The sequence below is a fragment of the Dendropsophus ebraccatus genome, chromosome 15, assembly GCF_027789765.1.
Source record: "Dendropsophus ebraccatus isolate aDenEbr1 chromosome 15, aDenEbr1.pat, whole genome shotgun sequence".
NCBI classification, from domain to species: Eukaryota; Metazoa; Chordata; class Amphibia; order Anura; family Hylidae; genus Dendropsophus; species Dendropsophus ebraccatus.
Genome location: NC_091468.1, coordinates 28050641 through 28067380, shown reverse-complemented (window position 1 = coordinate 28067380; position 16740 = coordinate 28050641). Strand labels below are relative to the sequence as shown.

The 16740-nt window shown below is 48.6% G+C and overlaps 1 protein-coding gene across 1 annotated transcript in view; it reads left to right on the top strand.

Annotated features, from left to right (window-relative positions):
• The first annotated feature begins 12484 nt into the window (after nucleotides 1–12484).
• The window catches only part of GALNT2 (polypeptide N-acetylgalactosaminyltransferase 2), a 47178-nt gene continuing 42922 nt past the window's right edge, over nucleotides 12485–16740 (top strand). The window contains exon 1 of the mRNA XM_069954632.1: nucleotides 12485–12744. Within this exon, the coding sequence (XP_069810733.1) occupies nucleotides 12646–12744 (99 nt within the window). The 5' untranslated portion in view covers nucleotides 12485–12645. The remainder of the gene's footprint in view (nucleotides 12745–16740) is intronic.

Genomic DNA, 16740 nt, shown 5'->3' with positions numbered 1-16740 from the left:
CTTCAGTTTATCCGTAACCACCCCACGTTGCCCGTTACCACCCCATGTTGCCCGTTACCACCCCACGTTACCCGTAACCACCCCACGTTGCCCGTAACCACCCCACATTGCCCGTAACCACCCCAGATTGTCTGTAACCACCGCAGGTTGCCCATAGCCACCCCAGGTTGCCCATAACCACCCCAGGTTGCCCGTAACCACCCCAGCTTGCCCGTGACCACCCCAGGTTGCCCGTGACCACCCCAGGTTGCCCGTGACCACCCCCGGTTGCCCGTGACCACCCCACTTTACCTGTAATCTCATTTTTTATTGTATTTTAGTAACTGCGCTATTCTAATAACTATTACTAGCTGCAGTTTTGTTCCAGCAAATTGGCGCTCCCTTCCTTCTGAGCCCGGCTGTGTGCTCATACTGTGGTTTATGCCCACATATGGGGTACCGTTTTACTCAGAAGAAGCTGCGTTACAGATTTTGGGGTACGTTTTTTCTCCCATTCCTCGTGAAATTAAGAAATTTTTAACTAAACAAACATATTATTGGAAAAATTCGAGTTTTTCATTTTTACTGTCTTATTTTGAATACTTTCCTCTAATACCTGTGGGGTCAAACCGCTCACTGCACCCCAAGATGAATTCTTTCAGGGGTGTACTTTCCTAAATGGGGTGACTTTTGGTGGGGTTCTATTCTGCTGACACTACAGGGGCGCTGCAAACGCACCTGGCGCTCAGAAACTTCTTCGGAAAAATCTGCACTGAAAATGGTAATTGGCGCTCCTTCCCTTCTGAGCCCGGCTGGGTGCCCATACAGTGGTTTATGCCCACATATGGGCTATCGTTCTACTCAGGAGAACCTGCGTTACAGATTTGGGCATGCAGCTTCTTCCCTGTTCCTAGTGAAATTGAGAAATTTCAAACTAAACTAACATATTATTGGAAAAATTCTAGTTTTTTAATTTTACTGTCTTATTTTGAATACTTTCCTCTAATACCTGTGGGGTCAAAATGGTCACCACACCCCAAGATGAATTCTATGAGGGGTGTACTTTCAAAAATGGGGTGTCTTTTGGGGGGGTTCTATTCTGCTGATACTACAGGGGCGCTGCAAACGCACCTGGCGCTCAGAAACTTCTTCGGAAAAATCTGCACTGAAAATGCTAATTGGCGCTCCTTCCCTTCTGAGCCCGGCTGGGTGCCCATACAGTGGTTTATGCCCACATATGGGGTACCGTTCTACTCAGGAGAACCTGCGTTACAGATTTGGGCATGCAGCTTCTCCCCTGTTCCTAGTGAAATTGAGAAATTTCAAACTAAACGAACATATTATTGGGAAAATTCTAGTTTTTCAATTTTACTGTCTTATTTTGAATACTTTCCTCTACTACCTGTGGGGTCAAAATGGTCACCACACCCCAAGATGAATTCTTTGAGGGGTGTATTTTCCAAAATGGGGTGACTTTTGGGGGGTTCTCTTCTGCGGACACTACAGGGGCACTGCAAACGCACCTGGCGCTCAGAAACGACTTCAGCAAAATCTGAACTGAAAATGCTAATTGGCGCTCCCTTCCTTCTGAGCCCACCTGTGTGGCCATACAGTGGTTTATGCCCACATATGGGGTACCGTTGTACTCAAGAGAACCTGCCTTACAAATTTTGGGGTGCGGATTCTCTCATGTTCCTTGTGAAATTGAGAAATTTCAAACTAAACGAACATATTATTGGAAAACTTCAAGTTTTTCATTTTTACTGTCTAATTTTAAATACTTTCCTCTAATACCTGTGGGGTCAAAATGGTCACCACCCCCCCCCAAGATGAATTCTTTGAGGGATGTACTTTCAAAAATGGGGTGACTTTTGGGGGGATTCTATTCTGCGGACACTACAGGGGCTCTGCAAATGCACCTGGCGCTCAGAAACTTCTTCAGCAAAATCTGCATTAAAAAAGCTAATTGGCGCTCCTTTGCTTCTGAGCCCGGCTGTGTGCCCATACAGTGGTTTACGCCCACATCTGGGGTACTGTTGTATTCAGGAGAACCTGCGTCACAAATTTTGGCATGCTTTTTTTCTCATGTTCCTTTTGAAAATGAGAAACTTTAATCTAAACGTATATATTATTTGAAAATTTAAATTTTCGATTTTTTTACGGCCTAATTGTGAATACTTTCCTCCAGCCCCTGTAGGGTTAAAATGCTCATTATACCCCTAGATTAATTCTTTAAGGTGTCTAGTTTCCAAAATGGGGTCACTTATGGGGGTTTCCAGTATATAAGCCTTCTAAATCCATTTAAAAAAGAACCGGTCGCTAAAAAAAAAAATCAGTTTTGGAAATTTTCACAAAATGTGCTAATTTGCTGATAAATTTCTAAGCCCCGTAACACCCTAAAAAAGTAAAATATGTTTCCCAAATTATGCCAGAATAAAGAGGACATATTGGTAATGTGATTTAGTAACTAATTTATGTGCTATGACTTCCTTATTTAGAAGCAGAGAATTTCAGAAGTTGATAAAATGCAAAATTTTCAAATTTTTCATGATATTTTGATGTTTTTCACAAAAAATACACAAAGTAGTGACCAAATTTTGCTACTAATATAAAGTGTCATATGTGACGAAAAAACAATCTCAGAATCGCAAGCATACGTTAAAGCATCACTGAGCTATAAGCGCATAAAGTGAGACAGGTCAGATTTTGAAAAATGAGCCTGGTCATTAAGGACAAAACAGGCTGCGGAGGCAAGGGGTTAAAGCCCAGGAGATATCCAAAAAACATTGACCCTGATCATAAACCCTGTTTCATTCAGGTTGTAACTGCCAAAAACCATGCGCATTCATAATGTGTTTCACAAATCTTTATTGAAAATGTATGTAACTCCGGTGTTGCCATCCACTCCCCCTGCTCCTCTGGTCATCCAAGGGGATCTTGAGTTTGAGGTGGAAAAAATTCTGGACTCTCGTCGGGTGCAGAACTCTGTCCAATACCTCATCCATTGAAAGGGGTTCGGCCATGAGGAGCGGACTTGGGTGGCGAGCAAAGATATTCATGCCCCTTGTCTCATTCGCAAATTCCATGCTCGCAATCTCTCTAAGCTGGGTCCTTTGATTCAGGGTCCTGAGTCCCCTCATAAGGGGGGGGGGAACTGTCAGGACTGTGCCTCGGCGCTCCTCGGTTCAGGCTGTGCAGCCGAGAAGGCGCTGAGTTTGTCTTTTTGTTCAGTGTTCTGAACCTTGTCTGAACACAGGTGTATATTAGGTTTGTTCAGCCCCACCTGTCTTGCTTGCTATGCCTTGGCAGCTTCAGGGTTAATCTGTTGCTGTGCTGGTGAACTGTGTTGAGGAGCAGGGCCGGTCCTGTTACGTGTTATCCACCTATTTCAGTGCACGGACCGGCACCATGGTTGCCCACAGTCACCTAGGGCTGTCTTAAGGCAAGTAGGCAGGGACAGTGGGCGGGTTCAGCTTAGGGCTCACCAGGGGCGGGCTGGGCCGGGGGGAGGGGGGCATATGCCCCCCGGGCTGGTCTTCCCCTGGTTGTCAGGGCCGCATGGCTGCTGACAGCTGGTTGGAGTCCTCAGTGCCTCCCCTGCTTACAGCCCCGGCCCTCTTCTGTCATATTTACCTGTGGCTGTACTGTGGATCCGGTCTGTGCAGGAAGCGGCCGCTGAAGCCCCGCCCCCATTCCAGTAAGCCCCGCCCCTATATGTTAACTATGCTTTTAACTATAAGCCTATGAGGCTTATGGTAAAAAGCAAACTGCTGTACGCAGTATCTTCCTCCGGCCACCAGAGGCCGCTCTCTCCTCCCAGCTGTCTTTTCTGCAACTGGGCTAGAAGAGCCTAAAGACAGAGATAATGGTGTCTGCAGGAAGCCAGGTACCTATACAGGAGGACATCTGCACAGCAGGACATAGAGCAGGGCGAGGGAACCAAGGCTCTCCAGCTGTTGCAAAACTACTACCCCCATCATACCTGGGCAGCCATAGGCTGTCCATGCATGATGGGAGTTGTAGTTTTGCAACAGCTGAAGAGCCAAGGTTCCCTATCCCTGACATAGAGGATACATATATACAGGAGGATACATATATACAGTACAGGAGACCTACACAAGAGGATACATATATACAGGAGGAGACATACAGAGGAGTATATAAAGGATACATATATACAGGTGGAGACATACAGAGGAGTATATAGAGGATACATATATACAGGAGGAGACATACAGAGGAGTATATAAAGGATACATATATACAGGAGGAGACATACAGAGGAGTATATAGAGGATACATATACATCCTCTTGTTCCATCATCATCATACCACTACACCCCCATCATCCTCTTGTTCCATCCTCATCATACCACTACACCCCCCCATCATCCTCTTGTTCCATCCTCATCATACCACTACACCCCCATCATCCTCTTGTTCCATCCTCATACCGCTACACCCCCATCATGTCCTTTAAAACAAAAAAATCTTTACTCACCTGAATGGTTCCTCTAGTCTTCTAGTCACGCGCGCTGGCGGGCTTCTCGCGGGACCTGTCTTTTTGCCCTCAAGATGCTCCCAGCCCCGCACGTCAGCCGGCCCCGTCCCAGTCTGCCTCTTGTGATCGCAGGCAAAACATTGCTTGCGGTCACAAGAGGGAGCGGGAGGGGAGCAGTGCAGTGGCAAGGGGGGGCCTCGCGGGCCCCCCCTTGGTAGCGGCCCGGTCGCGGCGGCGACCGCCGCGACCGTGGTAGCTACGCCACTGCAAGCAGCTTCGGGGACACAGCAAGGTGGCATGGGGTGCCCAGCCGGGACCCCCTGGCTGGCGGGCCGGGTCGCAACTGCGACCGTTGCGACCCCTGTAGCTACGCCACTGGCCCCAGTAATAGCAGCAACGCTATCACCACTACAGTCCCTGCGGCCTCCTTCAAAGACCGGGGACCTGCATGTGTGGCCGGGAGGGGAACCTGTGTGCCAGGGTGAGAGGAAGAGGAGGAGGGCTATGTGCACTCCTGCCCCAATCACCCCCAGTCCCCCTAGAGTCACCCCCAGTCTGCCTCAGTGCCCCTCAGTCACCCCCAGTCTACCCCAGTCCCCCTCAGTCTGCCCCAGTCCCCCTCAGTCACCCCCAGTCTTCCCCTCCGTCATCCCCAGTCCCCCTTCAGTCAACCCCAGTTTGCCCCATACACCCCCAGCTCTCCAGTCACCCCCAGTTTTCCCCGTACACCCCCAGGTCTCCCAGTCACCCCCAGTGACCCCTCAGCTATACCTGTATTACTACTACACCCCTCATTTATACCTGTAATACCATACCCCTCATCTTTACCTGTACTACTACTACTAATGCCCCTCATCTGTATTACTAATACCCCCCATATCTATACCTGTACTAACTCACCCCTCATCTTTACCTGTACTACTACACCCCTTATCCACTATACCTCCACTACTACACTCTACCTAGATGGAGGCACCATGATGGAGGCACCTTGATGGAGCACCATGTATACATGGATACATATATACAGGAGTAGACATACACAGCAGTACATTGAGGGGACATATATACAGGAGGAGACATATACAGGAGTACATAGAGGATACATATATACAGGAGTACATAGAGGATACATATAAGTATGTGTGTTTGTTGTTTTGTTTATTATTATTTTTACTAATGGGGGTGCACACACGAGGGGGGTGTTCTAAAAAGAGGAATGCCTATACCCACAGGACCACAGCAGTGATATAAACTATTGTAAAAAAAAATACAGAAACCCCAGCTTTCCCAGCATCTTGTATTTGTAGTCAGTATAATCGAGGTCACCCAGCTTTCCCACCATCTTATACTCAGTATAATGGCGGTCACCCAGCTTTCCCACCATCTTATACTTAGTAGGATGAAGGTCACCCAGCTTTCCAGCATCTTATACTCAGTATGATGGAGGTCACCCAGCTTTCCACCATCTTATACTCAGTAGGATGGAGGTCACCCAGCTTTCCCACCATCTTATACTCAGTATAATGGCGGTCACCCAGCTTTCCCACCATCTTATACTCAGTATAATGGCGGTCACCCAGCTTTCCCACCATCTTATACTTAGTAGGATGAAGGTCACCCAGCTTTCCAGCATCTTATACTCAGTATGATGGAGGTCACCCAGCTTTCCACCATCTTATACTCAGTATAATGGCGGTCACCCAGCTTTCCCACCATCTTATACTCAGTATAATGGCGGTCACCCAGCTTTCCCACCATCTTATACTCAGTATGATGGAGGTCACCAAGCTTTCTTACCATCCTATACTCAGTATATGGAGGTCATCCAGCTTTCACAGCATCTTATACTCAGTATGATGGAGGTCACCCAGCTTTCCAGCATCTTATACTTAGTAGGATGGAGGTCACCCAGCTTTCCAGCATCTTATACTCAGTATGATGGAGGTCACCCAGCTTTCCACCATCTTATACTCAGTAGGATGGAGGTCACCCAGCTTTCCCACCATCTTATACTCAGTATAATGGCGGTCACCCAGCTTTCCCACCATCTTATACTCAGTATAATGGCGGTCACCCAGCTTTCCCACCATCTTATACTCAGTATGATGGAGGTCACCCAGCTTTCTTACCATCCTATACTCAGTATATGGAGGTCATCCAGCTTTCACAGCATCTTATACTCAGCATGATGGAGGTCACCCAGCTTTCCCACCATCTTTTACTCAGTATGATGGAGGTCACCCAGCTTTCCAGCATCTTATATTTAGTAGGATGGAGGTCACCCAGCTTTCCAGCATCTTATACTCAGTATGATGGAGGTCACCCAGCTTTCCACCATCTTATACTCAGTAGGATGGAGGTCACCCAGCTTTCCCAGCATCTTGTACTCAGTAGGATGGAGGTCACCCAGCTTTCCAGCATCTTATACTCAGTATGATGGAGGTCACCCAGCTTTCCCAGCATCTTATACTCCGTATGATGGAGATCACCCAGCTTTCACAGCATCTTATACTCAGTATGATAGAGGTCACCCAGCATTTCTAGCATCTGTCTATGGGTACGTTCCGTGTCATCACTGAGCTGCCCCATAGACTTATACAGAAAAGTGACTTCTGATCCCTTCACAGGGCACAGTAGGATATTTGGTCACAAATGACGAAGATGTTATAGGTAAGGGCCAGAGTGGTCCTTAAAGGATGGGCCGCCAGCCTGCTACTTATGGGCCAGTGCTGTGTGCTTGCCCCCTGGGCTAAAATTTGCCAGCCAGCCCCTCTGGCTCACTGTTCTTGTCCTGTCTGCCTATCTTGCCAGCATCCCAGTGCTAACAGATAATTTCCTAGGACTTGATTGACTCTCTAAACTTGTGAATCCTTTTGGGTGAGAAACGCTCCGGCTCCCATCGAGGAGGCATCTACCTCCCAGGAGAACAACCTGGCAGGATCTGGGCTAGACATAAAGGGCGAAAGCGAAGGTGGACCTCGATCTGGAGTAGGCTTGCTCAGCTTCGAGCAGCCACTGCTTGGGATTAGAGTTCTTCTTGGTAAGAGTCACAGTTGGCACAATAAGGGTGAAAAATTATGGGATAAACTGCCGATAATAGCGAAAGGCCAGCGGGGCAAGGCCACTGAAGAGCCTCTGACAGCTTAGCCAGATCCAATTGTAGACCATGGTTGTAGAGACGTACCCAAGAAAAGAGAGGCTGTTTTTGTGGAACATGCACTTCTCTAGCTTAGCGTACAGACGATTAACTCTGGGGCGATGCATAAACCAAAGGGGTGGGAGACCCGACAACAGCTTGGAGGAATTCAAAAGTGGTGAAGAGGGCCTACCATGGGAGGTGTGCAGACAGTGGTTGAAGCAGTCCAGGCCTTAACGTAAGATCCTCCTGGTCTTTTAGATGACTGTAGTAGTGTGGAACTGCAGCCATGTGAGTCCTAAAAGAGTTGCTGAAGAGGAGCAAGGCAATACATAGAGGGCAATCTCCTTTTCATGTAGTGTGCCCACTCGAAGGGTCACTGGTTCAGTTCAGAACTGGACAACTTCACTAAGAGATTCACCTGTAATGGAGGAAATGGTCAGAGAGCCCGCAGACCCGGAACCCAGGAAGGCCTGATATTGCTGTGCAGACGGGACTGAGACCGCGACCGGCAAAGACAGACGTGGAGAGGATGCGTTCACACCTGGCACAGTAGAGGCTGGGACAGTAGAGGCACAAGTTTTGCTCCCAATTACGAGTTTTCTACTCCTGCATTAGGCAAACTCTCCCCACCTGCTTAGGCTCCTCAGAAGATGGCTGTGGCGAAAGAGAGGGCGGCTTTTGGAATGCAGGTGCCAACCCCCCCTACTGGAAAGACTCTTATTGAAGGTGGCGATTAGGGCTGAACTATTCTAGTCAAGTTGTGCAACCAGAGTGTTGAACCGTAGTGCATACTCCCAGATGGAAGAGTTCCTTTGCTGCAAGTTGCTGCTGCAGAAGATGTATGTGCAGGCTCCTCAAACACACACGGGAATTCTGTCAGGCTTGGAGGTTGGCAGTGACCGGATCATCCTGGTCCCACAGAGATGTAGCCAAGGCCAAAGCCTTCCCTGTAAGGAGGCTGATGATGAATGCCACCGTGGAGCGTTCTGTGGTGAACTGATTGGCCATAAGCCCAATGTGCATGGTGCACTGTGAGAAAAAGCCTCTGCACGTCTTGGGGTCTCAATCATGCTTGCATGACAATGCCAAGCATAGATTCGGTCCTAGAGGAGACAGAGCAGGCAGTGGAGGTGAGGGAGGCGCAGGTGGGACCTGTTGAGCCAAGAGGCGTTGCTGTAACATGGCGGACAACCTCTGCATCTGCTGAGACTGCTGGCCAACCTGCTGTCTCTGCTGGTGACCACTCTGGAAATCTTTCGGATATCAGGCACCTTGCTGGTTGGAGCCTGCTGTAATGGCTGAAGACCAGGATCCACTGGACTGCCACTAGTGATAGTGTAAGCTGCACCAGGGAGTGGAGTCTAAGGGACTGCTGGTCTTCACCAGAGCCCGCTGCAAGGCAGGATGGACTTGCTGTAGCAGGCAACCCCCAGTTTGCTATCCCTGGCTAGGCTTGCTAGCGGGGCGGGTGAAGTGTAGCTGGAGACAACATAGGCAGGGTTCTTGGGCAGGAACCACAGGCAAGAAGAGCTGGAGGCATTCCAGCCTGCAGCTATTCAGGAGCTTGGAGAAGTCTCTTTGACTCCTTGTACCAGACAATAAAAGCATTTTCTATGCTATGGAAGCACAGACAAATATATTTAAGGTACCATGGGGGAGATTTATCAAAGGGTGTAAAATTTAGACTGGTGCAAACTGCCCACAGCAACCAATCACAGCTCAGCTTTCCTTTCAGCACTGCCCAAAGCTGAGCTGTGATTGGTTGTTGTGGGTAGTTTGCACCAGCCTAAATTTTACACCCTTTGATAAATCTCCCCCATGTGTCTTCTTGATCTAACAGCATCTAACAATGGCAGCAGTTTGGAAGATGAATTACAGCTAACAAATTCCATTTAAAGGAGAAGTCTAGTGAAACTAATGGTAAGTTTACACGAGGCGATTATTGGCCCGATCGTACGATTAACTATTTCGAAGTAACGATTTTTTTTTTTATAACGATCAGCGTTTAGATGGAACGATATATCGTACAAAAAATTCGTTTTGCGATAGTTTTGCGATCGCTTAAGCCTATCTCACACATAGGTAAAATCAGTGAACGACTGTTTACACCAGAGGTCTCAAACTCGCGGCCCTCCAGCTGTTGCCAAACTACAATTCCCATCATGCCTGGACAGCCAAAGCTTTAGCTTTGGCTGTCCAGGCATGATGGGAACTGTAGTTTGGCAACAGCTGGAGGGCCACGAGTTTGAGACCCATGGTTTACACGGAACGATCGGCGAATTTTTTGCGAACGACGATTTAAGAACATGTTAAAAGATCAAAATTAACGATTTATCGATCGTTCGCCGCGTTTAAACGTACGATTATCGTTCGAATTCGATCGTTATCACGAACATTTGCCCGATAATCGTTTAGTGTAAACGTAGCATAAGGGTCCATTTACACAGAAAGATTATCTGACAGATTATCTGCCAAAGATTTGAAGCAAAAGCCAGGAATGGATTTGAAAAGAGGAGAAATCGCACGTTTTCCTTTATGACCTGATCTCTGTTTATAGTCTGTTTCTTGCTTTGGCTTAGCAGATAATCTAGCAGATAATCTTTCTGTGTGAATGGATTCTAAGGGTCCTATCAGACAAAGTGGTTTATATGATTAGTGGTAAATGATCGCAAACAAGATTGTTTATCGTTCAACATATTACGGTGCGTTTACACAGAAAGATTTATCTGACAGATTTTTTAAGCCAAAGCCAGGAATGGATTTGATAAAGAGGAGAAATCTCAGTCTTTCCTTTATGACCTGGTCTCTGTTTATAGCCTGTTCCTTGCTTTGGCTTCAAATATCTGTCAGATAAATCTCTGTGTAAATGCACCATTACGCAGTGCGATGTGAGGCACCTCTTTGTGTGTGTTATGCGGGGGAACCCATCTCTCTGCGTTTTTCATGTGGGGGCCCCCCTCTCTTTGTGTGTGTGATGTGGGGGACACCCCTCTCTGTGTGTGTGATGTGGGACACCCCTCTGTGTGTGTGATGTGGGACACCCCTCTGTGTGTGTGTGTGTGTGTGTGTGTGTGTGAAATGCAGGGCACCCCTCTGTGTGTGTGAGATGCGAGACACCCCTCTGTGTGTGTGATGTGGGACACCTCTCTGTGTGTGTGATGTGGGACACCCCTCTGTGTGTGTGTGTGAGATGCGGAGCACCCCTCTGTGTGTGTGATGAGGGGGCACCCCTCTGTGTGTGTGTGAGATGCGGGGCACCCCTCTGTGTGTGTGATGTGGGACACCCCTCTGTGTGTGTGTGTGAGATGCGGGGCACCCCTCTGTGTGTGTGATGTGGGACACCCCTCTGTGTGTGTGATGTGAGATGCGGAGATCCCCTGTGTGTGTGTGTGTGATGGGGGGGCACCCCTCTGTGTGTGTGTGAGATGCGGGGCACCCCTCTGTGTGTGTGTGTGAGAGATGCGGGGCACCCCTCTGTGTGTGTGATGTGGGACACCCCTCTGTGTGTGTGTGTGAGATGCGGGGCACCCCTCTGTGTGTGTGATGTAGGACACCCCTCTGTGTGTGTGTGAGATGCGGAACACCCCTCTGTGTGTGAGATGTGGAGCACCCCTCTGTGTGTGTGATGGGGGGGGCACCTCTCTGTGTGTGTGTGTGTGTGTGTGTGAGATGCGGGGCACCCCTCTGTGTGTGTGATGTGTGAGATGCGGGGCACCCCTCTGTGTGTGTGATGTGTGAGATGCGGGACACCTCTGTGTGTGTGTGTGTGTGTGAGATGTGGGACACCTCTCTTTGTGTGTGTGATGTGTGAGATGCGGGGCACCTCTCTGTGTGTGTGATGTGTGAGATGTGGGACACCTCTGTGTGTGTGTGTGTGTGAGATGTGGGACACCTCTCTTTGTGTGTGTGATGTGTGAGATGCGGGGCACCTCTCTGTGTGTGTGATGTGTGAGATGTGGGACACCTCTGTGTGTGTGTGTGTGTGAGATGTGGGACACCTCTCTTTGTGTGTGTGATGTGTGAGATGCGGGGCACCTCTCTGTGTGTGTGATGTGTGAGATGTGGGACACCTCTGTGTGTGTGTGTGTGATGTGTGAGATGCGGGGCACCCCTCTGTGTGTGTGATGTGTGAGATGCGGGGCACCCCTGTGTGTGTGTGTGTGTGAGAGATGTGGGACACCTCTGTGTGTGTGTGTGTGAGATGTGGGACACCTCTCTTTGTGTGTGTGATGTTGGGGGCTCTCTTTGTGTGTGATGTGGGGGGGGCACCCCCTCTCTCTGCTGTGAACAAGAAACAAACTTCAGCATCCTGAGCTTTTGCTGCCCACTGACTTGTGTGTCTTTTCTCTCTATAAATGTTGGGAGGTCAACTACAAATGCAATGTGAACAGAACCTTATTACTGCATACGCTGCGGTACTGCGTCGTGTGGGCTGGAGAATACACTTAAACGTAGGGCTCAGTGCTCCCCAACCTGTGGGTCTCCAGCTGTTCGAAAACTACAATTCCCATGATTCCCGGACATCCTTTAACGCTCCAGCTATTATAGACCTCCACTTCTCTATGATGGGACTTGTAGTTTTCCTTCACCACTTGTCCTATATCAGTAGATCATCACTATGGGGGTCCATGTGAATCTCCCTGAGGAGACCCTGACAGCCGGGGAACCGGGAGCGGGTGATGGCTGAGAGCACAGAGCTGTACAGACGCTTCTATCCGGCCTCTTCCCAGGGACTGCGAACAGCAGCGTATCGTTGTCATGACGACGCCTATGATCCCACCCATCCCGGCCGGCAACCCCCTCAGTGATCTGTGATTGGCTGAGCAGCCGCTGCTCGACCTTTGCCCCCTGACCTGGTGATGCTCGCTGTTTCCTGCTGGCTGGCCTTGTTGCAGTCAGGAGTCGGTGGCAGGAGGAGCGGGGCTGAGGCTGCAGGCGATCACACGGCACCCAGTGGGCGGAGGAGGAAGCGTGCGTCAGCCTAGACCGCCTGTGGCCGCCTCAGGACGCCGCTCCGGCTACAATGAGGAGGAAATCTCGCATTCTGCTTTGCTTCGCCTTTCTGTGGGTGCTGGGGATCGCCTACTACATGTACTCCGGCTCCTCCGTCAGCAACCGGAAGGTAACGGGCGCCGCCGTGTGTGTATGGGGCAACGTGTGAGGATGGAGGAGCTGCGACGTCTCTGCCCGTGTATAGAGCCGGCGTGGCTGGGGCCGGCAGGTAGTCACCCCCGGGCTGGGGGCTATGCTGGAGGTGTGACGTGTACACACACCCTGTATATATATATATATATATATATATATATATATATATATATGTCTCCAGAGAAGATGACCCCCCCCCCCAACCTGCGGCTCTCAGGGCATGATGGGAGTTGTAGTTACAGGTGGAGAGTGAGGGTTGTTGGGGTTGTATGGGAATCTCCCATATAGCGCATGTATACATCAGGGTATACAGTGTATACTGTGGCCTAGCACCATGACTGCTTTATACCACTATATATTACATTGTGTCCTGGTGTAATAGGGCCAGAAGTAGTCACCAGTGTATATATAATATATCTTCCTGCTGGTGCTCCCATGTATATATGTGGTATAGGAAAGGGGCAGCCGTTCAGAGAGGACGCCACCCTAACACTATGCGCCCAGCTCTACACGTCAGGGCAGGGAGCCGTCCTGGCATAGTGGACCTGGTGCCGAGGGTGTTGGGTACTACGACAACATGGCGGTATATAGCGGAGGGGGCACAGGCAGCTTTTTGTAGGCAGTTTGTCAGCAGAAGCCTGAAGTGTATTCGCCTATTCTCTTTTCTGTTGGGTCCACTTCCAGCTTTGGCCGTGTGTATACCCCCCCCCCCCCCCCCCCCCCCCCCCAGATGACTGCACAGGGCAACTGCTGGAGAGAAGGAGCCGAGTCTATTTGGGACTTGTCCTTTGCCCTCTCTCTTCTCCGCGTACAGTACAGGAGCAGAATTCTCGATTTGCCATCTATACGCTCGGGTACCTGTAGCAGTTACATACGTTACATACATTATTGCTGCGGGTCCTCAACCTTTCCACCACGCTTGGAGATTTGGTCATAAAGCATGACTGGTGTTACCACGTTTCACCTAGACAAGCTGTCTGGGCTCCACATGGCACATTGGCAGCACAGGCGCGGGCACCGCAAGTCCTGGCAGACACTTATCCTGCACAGTACGCAGCCTGGACTTGTTCATTGTTACCACACTACATCATGACTTTGTCCGTCACATGACTAGGATACATTATTGCTAGAGGTGAGCGAACCTGGAGCATGCTTGAGTCGATCCGAACCCGATCGTTCAGCATTTGATTAGCGGTGGCTGCTGAAGTTGGATAAAGCCGTAAGGCTATGTGGAAATCATGGATATAGTCATTGGCTGTATCCATGTTTTCCAGACAACCTTAGAGCTTTATCCAACTTCAGCAGCCCTAGTTAATCAAATACCGAACGTTCGGATGGACTCGACCCCGAACCCAGTTCGCTCATCTCTAATTATTACCCCAGAATAAGCAGTGAAGAGGAACTGATGGAGAAACTATATTAGACTAGTGTGTATGTCTTCAGTATAAACCTCTTGGCTGATATCTCCCTATAATCTGTCTGTAAGATGATGTTGGAGTGTCATGGATGACGTGTGCTGGGGCCTGGATCCATCACTAAGACCAGGGGGCTCTGATGTTCCTGAAAATGTAGCTGCTCACTGCCCATGGAGCGTCTAGCTGAGTAGTCCAAGGGTAGATGAAATGATCGGTATTTGTATTTATGCAGAGTGACTTTATATATACCGTCAGTTAAAGGGATTAAAATTAAAAAAAAAAAGATAAAACATAAAAAAAAAATTCAACTGGTGTCAGAAAGTTATACAGATTTGTACATTACTTTTATATTAAAAAAATCTCCAGTCATTCAGTACTTAACAGATGTTGTATGTCCTGCAGGAAGTGGTGTATTCTTTCCAGTCTGACACAGTGCTCTCTGCTGCCACCTCTGTCCATGTCAGGAACTGTCCAGAGCAGTAGCAAATGCCCATAGAAAACCTCTCTGCTCTGGACAGTTCCTGACATGGACAGAATTACCTAGAATAACTGTAAGGGTACAAACCCACACACCGTATACACAGCAGATACGCAACAAATACGCAGCAAATACGCAGCAGATTTGTTGGTACAGATTTGATGCTGTGTTCAGTTATTTAGATATAATCTGCTGCGTATTTGCTGCGTATTTGCTGCGTATTTGCTGCGTGTTTGCTGCGTATTTGCTGCGTATCGCAGCAGTAAATACGCTGCTTATACGGTGTGTGGGTTTATACCCTAAAGCTGGGAGCCACTGTCACTGTGTATAGTGACATCTACCTCTATTACTGTGTATAGTGACATCTACCTCTATTACTAATAGGACACTACTGTGTATAGTGACATCTACCTCTATTACTGTGTATAGTGACATCTACCTCTATTACTGTGTATAGTGACATCTACCTCTATTACTGTGTATAGTGACATCTACCTCTATTACTGTGTATAGTGACATCTACCTCTATTACTGTGTATAGTGACATCTACCTCTATTACTGTGTATAGTGACATCTACCTCTATTACTAATAGGACGCTACTGTGTATAGTCTTATCTTCCACCAATACTAATAGGGTATTGCTGTGTATAGTGACATCTGATGCTATTACTAATAGGAAGTTGCTGTTAAAGGAAACCAATCAACCCAAGCGGGCTGATATGGTTTGCTGAACTGCTGTATACAGCTCCTGCAGCAGCCACGGCATGTATCGGCCTTTTTTCTGGGTATACAGCTCCTGCAGCAGCCACGGCATGCACCGGCCTTTTTTCTGGGTATACAGCTCCTGCAGCAGCCACGGCATGCACCGGCCTTTTTTCTGGGTATACAGCTCCTGCAGCAGCCACGGCATGCACCGGCCTTTTTTCTGGGTATACAGCTCCTGCAGCAGCCACGGCATGCACCGGCCTCTTTTCTGGGTATACAGCTACTGCTGCAGGAGCTGTATACAGCAGTTCAGGGAACCATATCAGCCCGCTTGGGCTGATTGGTTCCCCTAAACACAGGGAGATCCGCTGCTACACTGACTTTTCTATTTTAGTCCTATTCATCCTATTTCTGCTGTTTATACATAATCCATGGCCTCTTTTGGGGTACACGTCATGTGCTACCCCCATGTTGTTTTCATTGTGTGTTCCCAGGTGTGTGTCTGACCACAGTAGGATGGCAGTTCCGCTATACTTCAGCAGAATATGACTGAAACATCTGATAAAATATTGTGAATTTTTGGAGAACACTAATGTTCTGTTCTCGACTACCTTCCATCTGCAAGGCTGCAATAACCGCAGGTTCTAGACCTCATGGCTCGGCAGACCTGTACCTGCATAGTGCTAGTGCATCAGTACTGCCATAGGATTACATACTTGTCATTGCCAGGCTAAGCACTTTAGCCATGCAGACTATTGTACATTTTAGGAAATTCAGTGATTTAGTTGATTGATTTTCGTTACAGAGTTCATCATTGCTCCTCAGAACTGGGTTTGGTCTCTGAACTGGAGATTTCCTGCAGTTATAAATATTCTTGCATCACCAGAAATAGTAAAACTGCTCACTATGTAAAGCCAATGTACCACTCAATGCATCTACTCAATGAGGTTTTTACCTCATCTTTACTTTTAGCCACGACCTATGTAACTTGTCTGCGCGCCTTGCTTCTCCTGCTCCCTGGCATCCCAGTTGCCCGATCAGTGCGCTGTCCCACCACAGCCTCTGATTAGCTGAGTGGGATGGCAGGAACCTGGGAGCCAGAGAAGCAAGCTGTAGCACGGACAAGTAATGCATTCACAGACATATGTGGCAGTGGGGCTACATTCTCACAGCAGAATGAAAATCTGCTGTAAGAATGTTGAGCCCATAGGCCATAGCAGTACTCAGTATTATAGCAGATTTCTGTGCCGAGCTTGCTGTGTGAAATCCACTGCAATACGGGGTTTGTGGAGGGGAGAGTTGAACAGTGTGGGGGTCAGGGGAGAAATCTTGGAGGACAGCTCACACCGGCTGCAGAAAGGAATCAGAGCACA